The sequence below is a fragment of the Oncorhynchus mykiss genome, chromosome 7 (genome assembly GCF_013265735.2).
Source record: "Oncorhynchus mykiss isolate Arlee chromosome 7, USDA_OmykA_1.1, whole genome shotgun sequence".
Classification (NCBI taxonomy): Eukaryota; Metazoa; Chordata; class Actinopteri; order Salmoniformes; family Salmonidae; genus Oncorhynchus; species Oncorhynchus mykiss.
The window spans coordinates 25,436,106-25,458,340 of record NC_048571.1 but is presented as its reverse complement, the minus strand read 5'-3'; the positions used below and the strand labels follow the sequence as shown (position 1 = coordinate 25,458,340).

Genomic DNA, 22,235 nt, shown 5'->3' with positions numbered 1-22,235 from the left:
CATGTATCCTCTGACCTCTAACCTCTCTCCCTGAGGGGTCAAGAGAGGAAGGGAGGTGTGAAGGAGGGCGGCGGATGTTTGTGGGCGGACGTTTGGGGCGGATGCCACAGGAAGCTGTCCTTGGTCATGTCCTGCCCTCTTGCAGAGACATCCTGTTACTTTTACAGAACACCCAATCCTGTCCGACCTTGCCCTGTCATGTCCCTCGAGCATTTCTGTCTACTGTTTAGTCCCCCCAGGGTGTGCGTGCGTGCGTGGTGTGGGAAGGGGAGTGTGGGTGTGTGTGTTCGTGCATGTGTGCGTGTGTGTGTGTGTCTGCCCTTCCGAAACCCCTACCAGCCCTCACCGTTTGCCCCACAAACACAGACAGACAGCTGGGTGGGTGTCATTGGATCTGTGTTTAGGTTGTCTGTGCTTAGCTGGGGCTCTGTGTGTGTGCAGCGAAGCGAGACTCACACTGCGGGCTATGGATGTGTGTGTGTGTGTGTGGCAGAGAACGAGCGAGTGAGAGAGAGAGAGAGAACTGAAGATAGTATGTAGCTGAAACATTTACTCTGACTTGCACGCACACTTCTTCACTTTTCCCAAGATGGTTGTTTGCAATGTGAGGACATCATCCCCTCTTTTTGACAAGCACATCTCCTAGCTCCACACACCTGCAGCACACCTCCTAGCTCCACACACCTGCAGCACACCTCCTAGCTCCACACACCTGCAGCACACCTCCTAGCTCCACACACCTGCAGCACACCTCCTAGCTCCACACACCTGCAGCACACCTCCTAGCTCCACACACCTGCAGCACACCTCCTAGCTCCACACACCTGCAGCACACCTCCTAGCTCCACACACCTGCAGCACACCTCCTAGCTCCACACACCTGCAGCACACCTCCTAGCTCCACACACCTGCAGCACACCTCCTAGCTCCACACACCTGCAGCATACCTCCTAGCTCCACACACCTGCAGCACACCTCCTAGCTCCACACACCTGCAGCACACCTCCTAGCTCCACACACCTGCAGCACACCTCCTAGCTCCACACACCTGCAGCACACCTCCTAGCTCCACACACCTGCAGCACACCTCCTAGCTCCACACACCTGCAGCACACCTCCTAGCTCCACACACCTGCAGCACACCTCCTAGCTCCACACACCTGCAGCACACCAATTGAATTCCCATTTACATGTTGGTCATTTAGCAGGTGCTCTTATCCAGAGCGATTTACGGTCACAAGATCAAGTGCAGCAATCATCTCCTTTCACCGTGCCACTCACTCACTCACTCACTCAGCCCCATCACGCCGGCTGATGCATAGGGCAGCAACAGTCTTTGGCCTTTGTGTGTGTGTGTGTGTGGTATAAAATGTGTGCGGTATCTTTCGATTGGTGTAAAAGTCTAACCACATACCCCTCTCTCTGTGTGTTCTCCAGATGTTCCATGCTAACACAGACCCGTCTGAGGTGGTGTTGAACCGCGTACCCCAGCCGGTCCTGGCCCGTTTCGTACGCATTCGGCCTCAGAGCTGGAAGAACGGCATTGCCCTGCGCTTCGAACTCTACGGCTGTCAGATCATAGGTGTGTGTGTGTGTGTGTGTGAGAGCCACGGGAAAAGAGATGTTTAAGTTATTTTGTCTTAGATATTTGAGACATCCTTTACATTATATCCTCTGTCCCACTGGACGTCAAAACAGAGTCTCTTTTTTTGGGGGGGGGGACAAAATGTGTTTCCGGCATCTTCTGCTCTTGTCAGTGAAGAAACGTTAAAAAAATCCCCTTAGAAGAAACGCCAGCCAGTTTATGCATTAACTACGCAGTAACATGAGCGCCAACACACAGACACACAGAAGAACTCCCGACGTTAACCAGCGCATTAGTCTAATCAAAATGTTTAACTCCATTCTCAGCCAGCCAGCGCGTTCCCAATCCCTCCCTCCTCCGTATTCGTCTTTTCTCTCACTCTCTCTATCCTTCTACTGTTTCTGCTCCCTTTCCTCCTCTCTCCCTCGTGATCATTCTTTTCACACTTTCATTTTCTCTCTCATTCCATACTCTGTTCTTGCTTTTCCCTCTATCTCTCCCTCTCCACCTACTCCAATTCTCTCGATCAACCTCCTTTCTCTACCTCTGAATAATTCTCTGTCTCTCCCCTTTCCCCCCTCTTCCTCTCCTGCCCTTTCCACTGTTTTTGATGTCGGGATACCAACCTACTTTCTTTCAACCCCTCGACAATATCGCAGATGCAGTATGTCACAAGAAAGGGTCACAATCAATCATTCATGTCACTCTTGTTCACTTGTAAATCTTGAACTGTGATTCGCAGAGAGGGAGAGAGAGATTAGCTAGTATTGCAAGTGGTGCTCACCGTTCAGGTACACACGTACTCACGTGAAGACATGCACGATGACCTCACGTTGATACACACACACATACATTTATGTTGCCATTTATCCATCATTTACATTCATTGCTAGTGCTGTGACATAACAGCATGAAACTTTGATCTGTGTGCTCTCAACCGTCAACCCTACTAATGCTCTCCTCTCTTTCTCCTCTCTCTGTCTCACTCCGTCTCGCCTTGTCTCTGGTCTTCTCTCCTCTGTTTCTCCCTCGGTCTCTTCCTCGCTAATCTCCTCTGCCGACCGCTTTCTCTCTCTTCCCCGACCAGTCTCCCTCTCTTTCCCTCGCTCTTTCTGCCCTCTCTCTCTCTCCTAGTTCCATCTCTCTCTCCTCCTCCTCTATCATCTCCTGTAACCCCTCCCCCTTCTCTCCCTCCTTCTTTATGTGAGGGTTGAAATGTGATCGTTTTGTGTGATGTATGACATTGATCCAAAGAAAGAGGATTTTTTTTTTTCAATAAATCATTTCCGCCCCCTCCCTTCCTCGTCCCTCTCCCTCCTCCTCTTCCTCCCCAACTTCAGATGCTCCGTGTTCCGAGATGCAGGGCCTCCTCTCTGGCCTGCTCCCCGACGCCCAGATCTCAGCCTCGTCGGCTCGAGACATGCTGTGGTCCCCGGGGAATGCCCGCCTGGTGGCCAGCCACTCGGGCTGGTTCCCCGGCCCCGCTCAGCCCCTGGCTGGGGAGGAGTGGCTCCAAGTGGACCTGGGTGTCCCCAGGATGGTCCGGGGGATCATTACCCAGGGGGCGAGGGGCGGAGAAGGGGCAAGCAGCACGGACAACAGGGCCTTTGTGAGGAAGTACCGCGTGGCGCACGGTCTAAACGGAAGGGACTGGGGGTACGTCATGGACAGCAAGACCAGCCTGCCCAAGGTGGGTGTGGGGGAGGGGGACATGTGTAACGGTGGGGGTTGTGTGTGTGTGTGTGTGTGTGTGTGTCCGTCTAAAGTGTGATTTTATACTCCTTTCAATCATCTATATAAAGATTTCAATATTTCTGCTTTGTTTCGGTGTGTGTTGCAGATATTTGAGGGGAATACCCACTACGACACCCCTGAGCTACGGCGCTTTGAGGAGACCCTGGCCCAGTTCATCAGGATCTATCCAGAGAGGTGGTCTCCTGCCGGGATCGGGATGAGAGTGGAAATACTGGGCTGTGACGTGCCAGGTAAGACTTGAGCCCGCGGTTCTAACAATAACACTCCGGGCTTAGACACATGTAAACTTCTCTCCCCCACCGGAGACCGGGGTTCAATCCCCGCTCCAAACATTCAATCGGTTTCTCCTCTCTGTCATTCCATAACTGTCAAAATACTCTACAAATATATATATTTTTTTAAGTGTGCTGGCGTGCGCATACCATATATCACCTGTGAGTCTACTGGATACACGATTTGGGGGTTGGAATACAAGTGGAAGTGGAAAAGTGAGGGGAGACTTGGAAAGAATGAAGGTTAAAGTTTCAAGGAGTGGAGAAAGGGTTGGATGGGTTCTGAGGAATCGGTCCCAAGGGTACCATGCACACACACACACTGCTGGTATGGTCTGCTATCCAGATGTGAGGCAGTAGACACATCTGGCCTCTCACTGCTCACGACTCTCACCGGCCTACGCAGGACGCCTGAGTTACAGCACCAGACAGTGGGCTCAACACCTACACACACACACACACACACCGTCGCTGCAAGCACACAGTACACACACACACACATCTCATCTCCCCTGAGCTGGTTCTAGGCTCCTCTCTCTGTTCCCACCCTGAATAGAATGTTCAACACATCCGCATAAACACACACAGCAGACAATGGCTCCTAATGGGCCTACACAGAACGTCTGTGCTGAAGTCTCAACACCTACACACTGTAGTGTGTGTGTGTGTGTGTGTGTGTGTGTGCGCAAGGTACACAGCCCCGTTCGGTGGTGTAAGGATGATGTGGACCTCTTCATTTTCTATCCCACTCTTCCCCGACTCACTCACTACACCATTAGGGAGGAAATACAAGGCCAGAACCCTCCATTAACACGGAACAAGAGGACACAAACACGCTCTCTCTCTGTCAGAATAACAGAATAGCGCCCCTCAGTACCACACCCAGGATTGGCCGACATGAAAGACTGACAAATGAGCTGCGTTCCTCCCCTCCCTACATCTCTCCTTGCTGTCCTCTGTCGCTCCCTCCTCACCCCATCCCTTTCTGCTGCCCCCGGTGAGGTCTACACGCAGGCGCTGGGATTCAAACCGGCAACCCTTCCCCTTGAGGCTACACCCACCGCCGTCCCGACGTTATAACCCTGCCTCGTGTAAAAAGGCATTGAGACCAGGTGAAAGCCCTGTGTTACTACAATCTGTCACAGGCGTCTCTTTATTGGACACGCAGGAGATCCCAGAGAGACGGAGTCGTTGAAGGCCACACTGGTGTTCAACAGAGCATTGTGTTCACAGTGGGAGGGTTGGAGGGCCGTGCCTCGTAACACAGGAGGGAGGATTGTAAAAGCTTTAGTCACCCCTCCTTTTTGCTCCCATCGCCTCTCTTTCTCTCCTTTACCTCTCTGTCTCTCACTCGCTCTCCCTCTATCCTCCGTCTTCCTCTTGCCCCCAACCATCTCACTATCATCTTTCTCTCTCCCTCTCACTGTTAAATCCCACACATGGCTCTGTTCTCTCTCCTCCTCTCTCTGTTCCCACCCTTAGGCATAGTGCGTGGGTCTGTAAATGTTTTTGTTCTTCATTCTTCCTCTACTCTCCTGTTTCTCATCCCCCCCCCCCCCCCCCCCCCGCCGTTCTGCTGTCCATTCTTTGGTCTCATTTCTTACACACATACGCATCGAACACAAAACTGCCTGGGTATCTCTCGTGTCTTCTTTCAAGATCAACTTCGGAGGTTTCTCTTAGGCTTTGTTTCGCAGTCTTCAAGGACATATTGGGCTCTATTTGAACCTTTTACTGCAGCGGGCTAAATCAGGGTCACGCAGAGTGTTTCTCGGTAGTCTTGAAGAAATCTACTTTGAAACAAAAGTATCCACCTCACACACATGGTTATGGGCTTAAACAACATCCCCCTGTAAAAGAAGACACCATGTCAGATGTAGAGTTGAAATGTATTCAATTGACACTTTATAGACACCACAGAAGACAACAAAATAAATGCAAGTTTGACATTGAAACAGTATTTTTGGCAAATGAATAAATTATAGGTGTGACAGGGCTTGGCCACTCATTGGCCTATCAACACATTTCATAGCTTAATACTGCATGCTGTTGTCTCAGGTTATTGACGTCTTTGCGTTGTCATCAACTCCAATTAGGCTGGGTGGCACGAATTATTCTCTTCCTCGTCCATTGTGGATTGAATAGCATAGGCTATACTAATGAGTAATGCCAACAGTGGGAAAAAAATCTAGTGTTTACTCAATATGTTTGGAGTGTTGACAGACAACATTGTTGTAATGAATAAAGGCCTTTGCACATCTAAAATAAAAAAAATGACTACGCTCCTGTGACTTGTATGTGTGAGGCACGTTCTCAATAAGCAATGAAGAGCCTGGGCCTACCGTTGATATGGCGTTAAAGGACTGAATCATTTGAATATGTTTTGGCGGAGTACGTCTTTGGTAACAGGACAAGATGTGCACTTTTTGAATGGGGATGCATACCAGCCTATGTGAATAATGCAAAAAGCATGCTGACTAAGAGTGAAACATTTAGAACCTTTTTTGGGGCTAATGCATGGCCAGGGTAAGAAAGACACCAGACACATTGCTGTTGAACCAGCTTTCGTTATAGTAGGGTAAGGGTAGCCAAAAAGGGAATGTGTTTTTAATCAAACGAAACCGAAAACAAGCAAACCTCTTTCAATGATGGGCATATAGCCTGCGTTGAGTTTTTTACGCACATCCAAAATAACAACAGGAGCTGGTTAAACTAACGTACAATAAATAGCCTACTGTACATCGATAAAAAGGGGGATGTCCGTTCACTGTTTTGCTGCTCCCAAACTTGATATTTTAATAAAGCTTTGGTGATTTAAGATGTATTCCAAAAACAGCCTTCGTTGAGAGGAGGGAAGGCTAAAGTATACTACATACGAGGATTACGGGCACAACAAGTACATCTCTCTTGTTCCATGTGCATATGGGCACTGTACGTCATGGCTGAATAGACTGCACTTCTGCTGTCAAAATCCGTGCCATAAACAACCGCGTTATTGCTAAAAAAAAAAAAAAAAACATTCTGGTCGGTCTTAAATATCCCCACGGGCGCAGGTTTTTAAGGACACGGCTAAAACATTGCCACCTCAGCACAAGCGTGTCCATACAAAACAGCTAAATGACCAATCCTGGCGCTAGGGTTTGAAAATAGAAGAGCGCCTGCATTAACAGGTCGAACTTGTAAAGGAGCGTGGTTTAATGCCTGCCGAAAATAGAGCCCATTGTCTTATTCCTTTTGATGATCCAGAGTGTGGGGAGGATGCTTAGGCTTTGCCCTGCTTGTGTCTCTGCACTCTTGTTTGCGCCAGCGTTTTCTCCCTTACCATGTGACGTGGGTGTCACAGGGGGTGGTGACCCACTCTTAGAACACTTAACCCTACATGTCCGGCAGTGAAAGAAAAACAACATGTTTTTCCAAGCATGCACAATGTCGTGTGTGTGTGTGTGTTTTACAGAGGCTCTTTACGTAATTGACATCTTTTTTTTTTTTTGCTCATATTTTGCTGAGTCATATTCTTTGGAGAGAGCTATGGCTGTTTTCCAGAAGAGAAGGAGAGAAGTAGGGGGCTGGGGGAATTGAGAACAGTGAGAAAGGGGAAGGGTTGGAGCGCTGTTCAGCGTATTCTCTGTAACGTGACAGTTCCCCTGGGGCAGTTTGTATCACGCGTCTCAGAGTAGGACTTCTGATTTAGGATCGGTTTTGCGTTTTTCGATCACAGTAAATGACACAACATAGATAAGAGCGCTGAGTAGATCCTGAAACAGCCGTTCTACTATAAGACACTTGATACATATAGGCCCTGTACTCCTTTCCGGTCTGAAGTGCAGTGCTTCCTCGACTAACCGTGTACCAGTACCCCCTGTATATATCCTTGCTATTGTTATTTTACTGCTGCTGTTTAATTATTTGTTACTTTTATTTTCAATTTTTTACCTATCTTTTTTTTACTTAACACTTTTTTTTCTTAAACTTCTTAAAGCATTGTTGGTTAAGGGCTTGTAAGTATGCATTTCACTGTATGGTCTACACCTATTGTATTCAGCACGTGACAAATCAAATTTGATTTGATTTGAAGGGGCTATTCCTGCCTGAGGGTCCCTCTCCCTGCACGAGGAGGCCATCCTGCACGGGGAGAAAGGCACAGTGATACTGTATAAGGGCCGGCCTCTCGGCCCAGCGCTGTAGCTGCTTCCTCACACATGTCAAGGAGTGGAGAGCCCTCGGGGAGAGGCAGGCAGGTCATAGCTCCTCGTCTCTCTCCCGTTACACGCACACACAGACAGACACACGCACACCCCTGTCACACCCCACAAAGGTCAAGCCGTTTACACTGTGACAAGGCCTGACCTTTGAAAGCACAGAGATGCAATGGCTTGGAGGAATAGGCTTGCGCTAAGGGGGATAAAATAACAGGATACACGGTCGTCGGATGTGAAAAAGGTTAGTGTGGAGTAGGGGGTTAATGTATTGCCGGTGGGGTCCCCATAGCTCCTTGGTGATTAAAATCTGATCGGCCAACTAATTGCCTCTGTACAGGGTGCGACATTACCGTTAGGCTAATGTCACGCAGTCAGAGACCTCAACAGCTGGGCACCGTTCTTTCATGTAGCGCTATTTAGTTGTGTTTTTCCACAGCGCCAGGCGTCCGGCTGTGTACGTTTCATTCATTTCACCCGTATACATTTTTTTTCCCCCTCGCAGGCAGTTGTGTCACGGTAAAATGTCAAAGGATCAATCATCTATGGTGTCCATATTAGGACAGCCTCATTCCCAGCAGGACTAGTTTCACTCTCAGCGGGACTCGCTTTCAATCTGTCCTAATATGGACAACGCAATCAACTTCCCTCCATGTTTGTCGTCGAAGGTATGAATGCTTGGAATCTTTTGTTGTTGTTGCCATCTTGGATACACATTTTTTACATATAAATGATCAGAAAGCACAAGTTGAATGTACAGTATATACTCTAAGGCAGTGGTTCCCAAACTTTTGGAACGGATCCTGGAACAGAGTTTTCACACATTCCCATGATGCCGATATATGGGGGCCATGGGGTGTATGATAATATGATTAGGACCTTGGTTAGACTGTGGTTGGAATGCAGAGATGACCCAAACCTTTCCCTCTGTCATTGCATAACGAAACCAGGGTCGTCTCATCTGGTCCCAATAACATGGCTACTTATTGCCGATAACATTCCTGATGCAGTCGGGAGGCCATGTGCTGCTGGAAGGAGTGTGTGTGTGTGTGTGTGTGTGATTATTCATTCCAAGGTTGAACGAGCCAGACCCATCCATCACCCATGGAGCCAGTGGTGTCTGGCCTGTCCTTCCAGGGCCCCAGCAGCCAGTCTGACTGGGCTGTGGGATGGAGGTGGAGACAGTGGAGACGGTCGAGACCCATGGAGGGAGGGAGATGTCTGGGCTAAGAGACACAACATGACTGGGCTATCACCACCTGGCTCAGCCTGTCACCTCAACTGGGAGGGGAAGGGAGGGAGGACAGGAGGGAGGGAGATGACCTCAGACTCTCATTTAGGCGTGTGGAGTGAGCACGAGTCTGTGAGAAGCGGAGATTGAGAAATTGTATTCGTGGGCAAACTGTTGATTAGTCAGAAAGCTGTGGTCACATTCGCGGAGCGGTGTTGTTTCTTTGAGTATGTTACATTGAGCATCTTGGATGTAACTGACAACACTTATGTGGTGTGTCTCCATAGAAACCAGCACTCTGGCCAACACAGCCTCTCCCACTTTGTCTGGTCCAATGGAGAGCAGCACTGCCCAGCGGGCGAGCAGAGGTTAGTGTCTGGAAGCATGTGGAAATGTTGCATATAGATAATTTATGTGTGTATGTACACTACCGTGCAAAAGTTTGGGGTCACTTAGATTTGTCCTTGTTTTTGAAAGAAAAGCACATTTTTTGTCCATTAAAATAACATCAAATTGATCAGAAATAGTGTAGACATTGTCAATGTTGTAAATTACTATTGTAGCTGGAAACGGCTGATTTTTTTAAATGGAATATCTACATAGGCGTACAGAGGCCCATTATCAGCGACCGTCACTCATGTGTTCCAATGGCACATTGTGTTAGCTAATCCAAGTTGATCATTTTAAAAGGCTAATTGATCATTAGAAAACCCTTTTGCAATTATGTTAGCACAGCTGAAAACTGTTGTTCTGATTAAAGAAGCAATAAAACTGTCCGCCTTTAGACTAGTTAAGTATCTGGAGCATCATTTAGACTTTTAAAATGACAAACTTGGATTAGCTAACACAATGTGCCATTGGAACACAGGAGTGACGGTCGCTGATAATGGGTCTCTGTACGCCTATGTAGATATTCAATTTAAAAAATCTGTCGCTTCCAGCTACAATAGTCATTTACAACATTGACAATGTCTACACTATTTCTGATCAATTTGATGTTATTTTAATGTTGCTTTTCTTTCAAGAACAAGGACATTTCTAAGTGACCCCAAACTTTTGAACGGTAGTGTATGTTATTGTAGAATGTTTGATGATTGATGTCTCTCTCTCTCTCTCTGTCTCTGTCTTTCTCCGTCCCTCTCCCACCCTTTCTCTCCAGGAGCTAGCTCCTCCCCTCCATCCATGGGTGGTGTGTGTGACTTTGAGCAGGGTCTGTGTGGCTGGACTCACGACCCCAGCGCCTCGCTCCATTGGTCCCTCCACAACAGCTCCAAAGCCCCGGCCCAGGGCCCCGGCCTGAACCTCACTCTGCCCCCCACCGGTAAGTCTCCCTGAGCATAGCACAGCGAGCTTCCCCACCTAAGTCAGAGTTGGCAATGGTGGTTCACCACAACCATGTTCAGAAGGCAAGAAAGAGGTTAGATCGCCACTTGGGCTAATTTACCTTGATATACAGTAAAGTCCTTGTTTAGTGTTTGTGAACATGTGGAGGTACAACAACTCTGTTTGAGCCTCAGCCGAGGCTGATTTTGTGACTTATAAACACACACAACCGCACAGACGTACACACACACACGCTCACACGCACACACTTATAATGTGTAACTCCTCCAGTCTGCTCTCTGGGACTGCGCTACAACTCTGTGATGCTAACGGATCGTTCCGGGAGTGTTCTGGACAAGAAAAAGTTAAGAACCCGTAGCACTTATTTTAACTACAAGAGAGGCAAGAGATTCCAGAGGAAAAAACCAGGAAAACCATTATTCCCAGCCGCGCATTCCTGCCCCTCGATTACCTTGCAGGCAAATCTCTAGCTTTCTAAGTAGCCTTCCATGTTCTTAGAGCAATTACTAAGTCCCCTTTATACATACCCCCAGATCAAAAAACGAGTGAAGCTTTTGGCGTATTAATTAAAGATATGAGCAGTTTGGAGTTTTTCTTTGAGGTTTCCTTACACTGACTGTGCTATAAATGGCATCCTATCTGCTATATGGTGCACTACTATTGACCAGGTCCCTATGAGACGGCCCTATGGGTCCTGGTCAAAAGTAGTGCCCTATAATAGGGAATAGGGGGCCATTCGGGACTCAGCCACTGGGGGTTAAAGGGATTGTTATCCTGACCTTGTTTTAAAATTCATTGGTTTTGATATATTTCGAATAGGGCCCATGAAATATTTAACGAGCTGCAAGCTGTGAAGAATTGACGGCGGAGCTTCAGGACCTGCTCGCGCTCAGTGGTTGGGAATCTCTGTCACCTGGGCTTTAGGTCGGGGAATCCCTGGGTATGTAGGTCGAAGATTGTAGCCTAATCATCATTAGCCTAAGAGAGAGGCTCTCTCTCTCTCCCACTCATTCTCCCTTTCTCTCTCTCCCTCCCCTCTCTCCCTCCCTTCCTTTATCTCTCTCGTGACCCAGAAAACCCAGACCCAGTAACCTCTTGATCTCTCTCCCTTTTAAAGTGTGAAAACATAACCGTTTGGAGAACATGCGCCGTAGCATATCAACGTGTGGTGCTGGCGGCGTCCATAACGAGGCCTGTGTTTGTAGATTGAGTCCTCCTTGTCTTCGCCCGCTGCAGGAGACTGCTGAGAAAATGGATTAATAATGCTGTTGCATCATATCACGTGAACGCGCCCCTCTCGATTATGAGCTGTCTGCTGAACAAGCTGCGGAACAATGGGGAGGGGGGCATTCAGAGACGCTGGGTTCACCCGAGGTGTAGGGAGATGGGGGTTCTCCGCGAACACATTAAGATCAGTTTGATAAAGTGGGGATGTTTTCCGTGTGGCGAAGACCCACACATGCACACACGCAGATGTACGGACGCATACACACACACGCGCGCACACACACTCATACACACAGTCACACACACACACACACACTCACACACACACAGATAGACACACAGTGATAGACAGTGCCGTATGGTGCTGAATGGGAGGGCTCCTTACACACACTGGTGTTTGGAAGGGCCAAGGGAGACCCTGTCACACACGCTGTCTGGTGTGACACACACACTAGAGAGCAGAGGGGGGCTGTCATCGTGGATGAAGCTTTCTTCCCCCTCCACAGATACTACTGTGTGATCTGCTAGACAGACTATTAGGGTGGCTACACACACATGCACATACTGTACTGCACAGTATAATACACACTTGACTGTAGTAAGCTTTCTTCTCCCTCTCACATTCAACTCAAATTTCAGTCGTCTCCCAGATTCAAGTTAGGCACACATTGTAGGCTGTACATGTCCTTGACAAAGTGTTAAATTCATAACAATTGAGTGATCTGAATTTACATTGTGGATGCTGATATCTGTCCTTATACCGGTAGTCTATACCTATAATATAATCAAGTAAACGACTTAGTTCCCCCCACGACAGCACATTCTTTTACGACGCACATTTAGCTACAGTAACCATAACATGGACACAAAAACACAATACTGAATTTAGTTGGCATTAAATCAAACTTTTATTTTTCTGCAGAAAATAGTCACTCTTGTGGTTCTACAGCTTCTCATGCTGTGATCCACACATCAAAGTCTCTGTGTTGGACTGAGTCTTTAAGCTGTGAGAAAGACCCTCCATGTTAGTGGAAAAAAAATGGCCCTTGGAGTCCCTCACGTTTTACATCCTCATCCTCTTGGGGTCGTAGTCCTGGTGAGTGCTGCTGCTCCTCATATCGCCACCATCTCTCTTAGTGGAGGCTGCTGATTGGTTGTTGGAGACTGCTGTCTGGCTCGTGGCTGTCTGGCTACTGGATGATTGTTTAGTGGCTGTCTGGCTCGTTGGCCAAAACATAGCGGAATTCTGCTGGCTGGATGACCAAAATGTAGCAGCTGCTGATTGGTTGGGCCAGACTGTGTTCTTGGTAGTGGCTGCTGATTGACTGGCCCAGACTGTGGCCTGCCAAGTGGCTAGTGCTTGGCTGTTGTCTTTTACCTCCACAACAACACTGACATCCATTGGCTCCACATCCTGATGACAATGCACTTGATTGTTGATGTTGGTCTGGGGCCCCTCTTTCCAGTCCATAAAATGATCCTGGTCTTGTCCATAGCTGGAGTTTGGCTGGAAGGTGGCAGGGGCTGAGTTGGGCTGGAACTGGCATGCAGGTGGGGTATTCCAAATTCGACTTTGCCGTTGTCCCTGCAATTAATAAATCATTAAATCAGATTGTACTTCTAAAAGCCCTTTTTACATCAGTATTTTTGAGAAACCCACCCTGACCAGGGCTCTGGTCAAAATTATTTCACTAGCTATGTAGGGAGTAAGTTGCCATTTCAGACTACTCATTATAATCTAGGCTAAACAAACCTGGCTGAACCAGGTTTGTTTGGCCTAGATTATAGTGAGTAGTCTGAAATGTTTAGGCCAGACTGTGTTCTTGGTAGTGGCTGCTGATTGGCTGGGCCAGACTGTGGCCTGCCAAGTGGCTAGTGCTTGGCTGTTGTCTTTTACCTCCACAACAACACTGACATCCATTGGCTCCACATCCTGATGACAATGCACTTGATTGTTGTTGTTGGTCTGGGGCCCCTCTTTCCAGTCCATAAAATGATCCTGGTCTTGTCCATAGCTGGAGTTTGGCTGGAAGGTGGCAGGGGCTGAGTTGGGCAGGAACTGGCATGCAGGTGGGGTATTCCAAAATCGACTTTGCCATTGTCCCTGCAATTAATCCATCAATAAATCAGATTGTACTTCTAAAGCCCTTTTTACATCAGCATTTGTCTCAGTGTTTTTGAGAAACCCGCCCTAGACCCAGGGCTCTGGTCAAAAGTATTTCACTAGCTAAATAGGGAATACGTTGCCATTTCAGACTACTCACTATAATCTTGGCCAAACAAACCTGGTTCTGGTTGGCAGCCACTCCAGGCACGGGAGATCCTCCTGTCATCTGTGTGATCAGCCATGAGGCGAGAACGTCCTTAGGAACCATCCTCAACACTAACCAGGTGAACTGGTCCAAAGGGAAGGGATGGAAGGGCCCAAACTGGCTCAGATATTGGAGATAGTCCATTATTGAAAGAACTTGTTGTAATTTTAGTTTTTTTTAAATTGTTCAAGAGCAGATAGCAATGTGATAGGCAACGCTTTTCAAGGGCCTAAATGATGTGGCTGACCTCTAGAACCTTGCTTCAACAGGTGTTCGGATGACATCAGAGCTGCATCACAATCGAGGTCAATGACTATGACACTGTGCTCATCGAGTTCCGTTTCTATGGTCTCGCTTCAAACTAAACAGCAATAAAGGCCCATTCCTTAATAAAAATGTGTTTTCTATGAAATAAATGTATTCTATGAAGCTGAGGGATGGAACTGGAGTAATGTAATCACCAAACAATTTTGTAGATGGAGCTATACATGCAAGGACTGAAAGTCCAGGGGGTCAAAATGATCGTTTTAATCATATTTTGAAAATAGACACCTGTTGCCTGGGTACAGGGGACATAACATAGACTATTTATGTATCTATTACATCGTTCATGTCAGTTTACTATACAACGGTTTGTACATGAACATTCAGTTGGAATATGGTGATGCCAATATCCATCACTTCGTCGTGCCTAGTGCCTCTTGGACAATATTCACACGTGGTGATTTTCATCTGTAGTTCCCTCACCTAACTGCTCTGTCACACACTGCGATAAAGCACAGGTGATTTTGTCAGGATTGTGTTGATACCCCCCCCCCCCCCCGCGTCAGGGTTCCAAGTCCACATCCAATTTACTAACTAAACATTTTCTATAAACTACTTGACTGTGTTTAACACAGTGCTATTGTCTAATGGGTCTACCTGAATACCAATGGGAATACCAATGGGAATACCAGTCTACCTGAATACCTATGGGAATACCAGTCTACCTGAATACCAATGGGAATGGCTCCTTTCGGTTGGCTGTGAATTCATCCCCTTCCCTTAGTGCTTGACTCTCTCTCTGACCCTATTCTTCTGTTAGGTGGGATTTGGTATGTATCATATCCCTGTGCTATTGTAAGTCTGACCTTGTAGTTGTGGTATTGTGTGGTTTTATTCTTGTCTGCGCTGATGTGCGTGCGTGTGTGTGTGTGTGTGTGTGTGTGTGTGTGTGTGTGTGTATGTGTACACTCCCTCATGTGTGTGCATGTATTTCTCCTGTGTTCCCCTCACTGCAACATCTCAAGTCTCTAAACCCACCACTGCGTTGTCTCCCTTCCCCACACAGACCTGAATAGCTACCTGTACATCGAAGCCAACCCCAAGACGGAGCAGCAGCGAGCCAGGATCCTAAGCCCCATGGTGGGACTCGACACGGGGCCTCTCTGCCTGCTCTTCTCCTACCAGCTGTGGGGAGAGGCCCAGGGCACCCTGCGCATCCTTCTGCGCGATGCCCATCACGAGGAGACCCTTCTATGGGCACTCCACGGCGACCAGGGACCCGTTTGGAAGGAGGGTCGCACCATCCTGCCCCGATCCCCCAAAGAGTTACAGGTATTCGGGCGTTAGCATGCTCCCCTCTCTCTACCATGAAAATAGTCTGTTGGAGTTAGCTGGAGAAACAAGTAGAAGTATATTACTAGTGGTTATGTGTTGCAGCGATTCTATGTACAAGATATATCCCTGCATCTACATGTAGGTCATTTGTTTCTTCTTCCCCTAATCTTCCTCCTCCTTCCTCTTCCTCCTCCTCCTTCACCTACTCCTCCTCCTCCTCCTCCTTCCCCTACTCCTCCTCCTCCTTCACCTACTCCTCCTCCTTCACCTACTCCTCCTCCTTCCCCTACTCCTCCTCCTCCTCCTTCCCATACTCCTCCTCCTCCTCCTTCCCCTAATCTTCCTCTTCTTTCCCCTACTCTTCCTTCCTCTTCCTTCCCTTACTCTTCCTCCTCCTCTTCCTTCCCCTACTCCTCCTCCTCCTTCCCCTACTCCTCCTCCTCCTTCCCCTACTCCTCCTCCTCCTTCCCCTACTCTTCCTCCTTCTTCCCTGACTCGTCCTCTTTCTTCCCCGACTCTTCCTCCTCCTTACCCTAATATTCCTCCTCCTTCCCCTATTCTTTCTCTTCCTTCCCCTACTCCTCCTCCTCCTTCCCCTCCTCCTTCCCCTACTCTTCCTCTTCCTCCTCCTTCCCCTACTCTTCCTCCTCCTTTCAGGTGGTTATGGAAGGCTTCGTTGACCAGGGAACCAAGGGCCATATCATGATCGACAACATCCACATGAATTCTGGTACACCTTTGGAGGAGTGCACACGTAAGCCTGCAGATCATACAAACACGTGTACACACACACTCACTGACACACATACAAACATGTGCACACACACCTGACCCTCCAGCACCCCAGTTATTTTCCTCTGTCATCCCACCACCACTCAACTTCTGTTCCCCCCTCTATCTCTCTCTCTCTCCATCATCCCTTCATTCCTTTTCTACCTCCTCCTCCTCTCCTCCCCTGGGGTCCCTGACTTGTCACTCCAGTTGTGCTCTAAACACCCCACTACACACACACACACACACACACACACACCCACACACCCCAAGTTCCCTCATCGGAATCTTGGGGACAGACTTGACTGTTACTACTGAAAGCCGTAGCGAAGAGATGAAAGGAGAGAGAATGAACGAAAGAGTGGAGTGTTATTCCTCTGCCAGAAAAAGAAAGGAAGAATGGAAAGTAGGCCATAAACGCCCCGTGGGCCCCCGCGATGCTAATCTATGTTTCGTTAGATTTCTTCTCCTCTCGTATCTGTAAACAGAGCTTTCCAGAGCCGTCAAAGCAATAGATCCGGCACTGGTGTGTGTGTGTGTGTGGGTGTGTGTGTGTGCGTGCGCTGGGCTTTTAATCTAGCCAGAGCAGGGGGGTTTAGGACTAGGTCTTAAACAGATCACAGACAGACTGTGGGTTCTGAGCCAGAAACCTGCCATCATCGAGTTTGACTTCATAGAGTTGGGCTGTGTGTGTGTGTGTGTGTACGGTAGTGTGGTTGTTAGACGAAAGATGAAAACCCGTCCCCCCTCTGTCAACCTGTGTGGAAGTGCCTCCACTCTTCTCCGCCTCTACACATTTTCTCCTTCTTCCTCATTCCCAAGGCATGCTGGGAGTGTTCTTATCAACCAGCGCAGTCGAGTTTGTTCACAGCACATTGGTGTTACAGCCAAGAAGGCCCCACTTCCCAAGTCTGCCCTCTCGCAGGCCCCCATGCTTTTTGTTGCCATTCCAAGTCAATCAGACTGAACGTTGTGTGTGCAGTCAGCCAGCCAGGCAGCAGCCTTCCCAGCACAACTGGACTCCACAACTTTGAATGACTCAAACTTCCCACAGTCGCCCTCCAAGTCTCCCAACTCACAATAACACACTCTTTGACATTGCATTCTACCCCAAGAAGAGACATACCCACATGCTCTTTCATTGTACTCCTTTTGAGTTGAAGTATTAAGAAAGTTGTCAGTAGGCAATAGAGTTATATCAGTGCCAACAGAAATGTAATCCAAATTCAATTTGTTTTAATGTTTTTGGCTGACTTTCCTAGCTATTTTACAGGTTATAAACAGTCTTGTTTGTTTCTTTCTCTCTTTCAGAACCCTTCGCTGCCTTCCTTCCCGACATGACAGGTGAGTTTGCGCCCCTTTAGCCGTGTAATGATGTCACTTCCTGCGCAAATGTTTCCGCTTCCTGCTCGCTGCACTGCGCTGCACTGTACAGCTTTGGCTAATGGGAGCTTTTGCTTGATGGCACCCATGTGACAAGCCCAGTCCAATCAATGGAAATGGGTGTGCAAGAGCTGTGTTCGCCGCTTGACTAATGCTGCCTTGGTGACCAACGATTCCCAAGAATCATCATCAGCATCCAGGCATCATCAAAGGACATCAGAGCCCGCTGAATCCAGCAGAATCCAGTTTATTGCAGAGAAATTCATACTGTTGCTTTGACATCCATGTTTTTAAAAGAACTGTCTGCCTCAATAGAAGAATAGGGAGAGCTATAGGGGATTGATGTTATTACTTGATATAGTGTTTTTGGCTGCTGGTTCCAATAAGATAAGAGCTTGGGAATTTGTGTGTGTGTGCAATTTCTTCCTCCACCGTGACGCACGCATGTAGACACACACACACACACACACACACACAGAGACACACACGCACACACACACACACACACAGACAGACACACACACATGCACACCCCCACACAGACACACGCACACAGACTCATACACACACACATGCACACCACCACCCCCACACAGACACACACAGACAGACTCATACACATGCACACCCCAACACCACCACCCCTGCACACACATACACACTTCGTAGTGAAACGTAATCAAATAGAGTGACTCAGCTGCAACGCCGGTGTCTCTCTCATCCATTCAGCTCTGTCTAATGAGCGTGTGCACAGTGCAGTGGCAGGTACACGCACCATTTCCCTCTGTAATTATGTGGCATGGTCGAATACTCAGGGTGGCTTCAACTCTACACCATACATGGCTCTCTCTCTCTCTCTCTCTCTCTCTCGGGTCCTTAAACTGCTGGTTTTGTTCCTTATTCTTAGCTTAGACCTGAGTGCTTGGAAACGGTTGTCGGCGTATGAGTTCACAGACCTGTATGAATAGGAGAGCTTGTGTCTTGGAAGACGTTGTAAGAGGGGTTCATAGGATTGAAGTAGAGGAGCTGTGTTTGGGTGTTGGGAGGGTCTCCACGGAGATACAGCTTGAAGAGGAAAGAACTGGACAAGAGAGCACCAAAGACGAGAACAGAACTGAGCAATGTGTTTTCCAAGGAAATCCATTTGAACCTGCCAATCAAATTCCATCACTGTCTCCAAATTAAAGGGAGAACAATCCAGAACATTCCTATGTAGGCTCCATGGGGTCTTATGATTGGTCAGTGGAGCATTGGAACTTCCTGTACCAACAGGAAATAGTGGCTCCTCATTGGGGGGGGGGGGGGGGGGGGGGCATCAGTGATTTTTCAATAGAATTTACAAAAAGTCAACCACTTACAGTTTGTGTCTTGATCCAACCCAGGTTTCAATCATAAATCAACCACAGTGCTTGAAACCTCTTTTGGTTTGATTTCTTTCAAACTGAATTTGTTTGTTGACAAGTGAATTAGTCTGTCCAGTGTGTCTCTGTGTATGTGTGTGTGTGCCTGCGTGCGTTCTGTTACAGTTAATTGCCACGCCCTTTGTTTCCCACCCAAGTTATTACATGAGGGCTTTATTCATTGGAGCATTGGATCAATTCAATCCCACAGACTCATTGAACATCCATAGCGATGCTCCACTGCTCTCAGTGTGAAAGTCACCTCTCTCTCGCCCTCGGCTGCAACCCAAGCTTCAATCCTCAGGTGATAAAAAATATTTTAAAAAATGTAAAAACCTGATGCGTTTTGATTTATTTCAGCCGTTATCTGTGATGAATAACCCCTGTTTGAGCCGGCATGCTTGTGCATGCCCATGTGCTCGTACGCCTGCTGTTCATGTGATGGAAAGCCACAGGGGAGAAAAATCAACACCAAAACAAAGCAGTCCATTGGATGTTCTTTGCTTGCACCCTCCACCCCGAGCCAACATATTCCTTATCTCTCCACCAGGGGGAGGTGTTCCTGGCGGGAGTGACCCCACAGTAGACACGTTGGCGCTGCCACTAGTACCCACCCTCTGGTACTACCTCGTGGCCGCCGGGGGCGCCCTGATACTCCTGGCGGTGGCCGTCTTGGCACGAGCGCTCTGTTGCCATCGACGAAGGCTGGCAGCGAAGAAGAGCCAGCTCTCTGTGGCCTACCACAGCCAGTCCCAGTACTTTCAGTACTCCCAGTGCTCAGCCAGTAACCCGGTGACGGCCGCTCCAGGGACGGAGCCCGTGCTCACCGTGAGGCTAGACAACCACGGCCACCAAACGTATGCCCTCTGCTGAAAGGAAGAGGTGGTCCTTACAGCTAAACCCCTCCCCTTTTGATGGCTCATGGATGAAGCAACGAGGGGACGAGGATTGGAAGTGACATTTTCTGGGCCCTGCTTTCATCAGCAGCGGATGTTGCTGTTCACAGACTAGCTCTTCGAACACTATTTCTGTCACTTGAACCTGCCTACGGACTACGTAGAGATGAAGCGATCTATGCGATTGGCTTGTTTCAAACCCAACCTCCAGCCTTACTATTGGTTCTGGTTCCTAACCCATGGGCTTCCTGGAATCACGCCAGCACGGACACACTCTGTGTGGGTTAGCCTCCCGGCCCGGTGTGGGTGTCGTGGTTCAGTCATGTAAAACCATCCAGCGCTGTCAGACCACAAACAGACAAGCGAGAGATACTGTCTCACTGACAGCTCTGCTGGCAACACTCTGAGAGAGAGAGAGAGAGAGAGAGAGAGAGAGAGAGAGAGAGAGAGAGAGAGAGAGAGAGAGAGAGAGAGAGAGAGAGAGAGAGAGAGAGAGAGAGAGAGAGAGAGAGAGAGAGAGAGAGAGAGAGAGAGAGAGAGAGAGAGAGAGAGAGAGAGAGAGAGAGAGAGAGAGAGAGAGAGAGAGAGAGAGAGAGAGAGAGAGAGAGAGAGAGAGAGAGAGAGAGAGAGAGAGAGAGAGAGAGAGAGAGAGAGAGAGAGAGAGAGAGAGAGAGAGAGAGAGAGAGAGAGAGAGGAATGTCACAGTCAGAGCCAATGGATGCTCTACAGGAACAACTTCGTTGTAAAGACGGTGCTTCAGGACAGGCTGCTGAGTTGTCAGTGTTACGATCACTGATAGAGATGTTAAATGGATACACCGTAACAGTTGTCTTGTGATGTGTTTATGATGAGTGGGCCGGGTTATTGGGTATTACCAGTGTAAGACAACAACAAAAAAAAGCATGTTTGAATATGACATTTTTACGTGTCGCTCTTATTGACCTGACGAATCGATCTCATTCGCACAGCTCAAGAATAACATTTTAGTCGTCCCACGCCGGAATCCCCGCATCAAGCTTCTGATTGAATATGACCCCTCAGTCAGCCTGTGAGCAGAGTCCCCTCTCTTTATAATGTCATCATCGTCAGTGATTCATGTTCATTCCCACATTGTTTGTGCTCTGTCTCGGAAAGTCCTCGATGGTGTCACCCATGTGAAAACATGTGGCTGGTAAGCCCCACACCCAACCCTATGCAGTACTCTCAAACAGCTGGAAGACATTTTTTTTTTTTTTTGTCTTCTGTCGAGAACGCTCCAAAACATAGAAACCAAAGACAAACAATGCTTCCCTATGACATAAGATGGATGCTGGCAGGATGCATCCCTCATTAGAAAGTTGAGGGTATAAAACAAAAGGGCCAAGAATGTCATGCTATAACAACTGGTGGCCAAGATCATTGGAAATATGTTTGAAATGGGACCAGGCCCAATTATGATAATAGCTAGCACATATTTAAGCTGGTTTGTTAGTGGTTATGTCGAGCTCTGAGGATCAGATGGCCCTTAAAGGGGAAGCTCACCCAATTTACAAAACGGTGGCCATGTAAATAAAGCCTAAGCATGGATTCTAATAGGCTCCTTTCAGGGGAAGAAAAACAATATTTAATTGTGCGTGAACTATCCCTTTATTAATGATCAACAGTTATCAATCTCACCATTATTGTACATCCAGAGGTAGTTTAGTTCAATTCCTGCCCATTTAACCACCAAATATGTCAGAGGTGTTTTCCGATCTCAAAAGCCGCCTATGAGATGAGTCCACGTCCCATAGTTGTGTCGATCCACCTATATGCCCCAACCCCGAATGAGTGGAAAAGATAAACCACTAAATCAAATCAGTCAATGATGGGGCTTCCATTTACAAGCGGTGGCCCGGGATGTGAACTTACCTCAACATAAGACCAATTCCCAGGTCTGAAAGCATCTGACAAACTTTGAGTTTGTAATGAACTGTCCCTTTAAGTAGGACAACCGAATGCATTGTACGGTTAGAGTGATGCCTCCACAGTATTAAGTAAAACATTTCTATGGAAGCCACTATGTTATCTGGCGGTTTAGATAACGGCTAAAAGGGACATATTGAGTGGGGTGAATGTGTGTGGCAATCCAGGTTTTTTAGTTTCCTCAGAGCGAAGAGAAGTTTTTTTGGCACCCTCTCACAATGTGCTTTTAAATCAACCGGGGGTTGGGCACCCCACTCTGTCCATCTCACCGTAGGTCCGCTCCCAAGATCTTAATATCTCTAATCAGGTAATGGAGCGAT

The 22,235-nt window shown here is 47.9% G+C and overlaps 1 protein-coding gene across 2 annotated transcripts in view; it reads left to right on the top strand.

The window, feature by feature from the left end:
- nrp2a (neuropilin 2a) overlaps positions 1-22,235 on the top strand; it is a 65,763-nt gene that overhangs the window by 39,793 nt on the left and 3,735 nt on the right. Inside the window, exons 8-16 of one of the 2 annotated variants that reach the window (XM_036983065.1) lie at positions 1,438-1,582; positions 2,926-3,275; positions 3,426-3,570; positions 9,327-9,407; positions 10,199-10,360; positions 15,253-15,518; positions 16,179-16,275; positions 17,604-17,636; positions 19,626-20,252. In XM_036983065.1, coding sequence (XP_036838960.1) covers positions 1,438-1,582; positions 2,926-3,275; positions 3,426-3,570; positions 9,327-9,407; positions 10,199-10,360; positions 15,253-15,518; positions 16,179-16,275; positions 17,604-17,636; positions 19,626-19,948 — 1,602 coding nt within the window. In that variant the 3' untranslated portion in view covers positions 19,949-20,252. Of the gene's footprint in view, positions 1-1,437; positions 1,583-2,925; positions 3,276-3,425; positions 3,571-9,326; positions 9,408-10,198; positions 10,361-15,252; positions 15,519-16,178; positions 16,276-17,603; positions 17,637-19,625; positions 20,253-22,235 lie in introns of those variants that run through there. The other variant, XM_036983064.1, reaches the window with a different exon arrangement.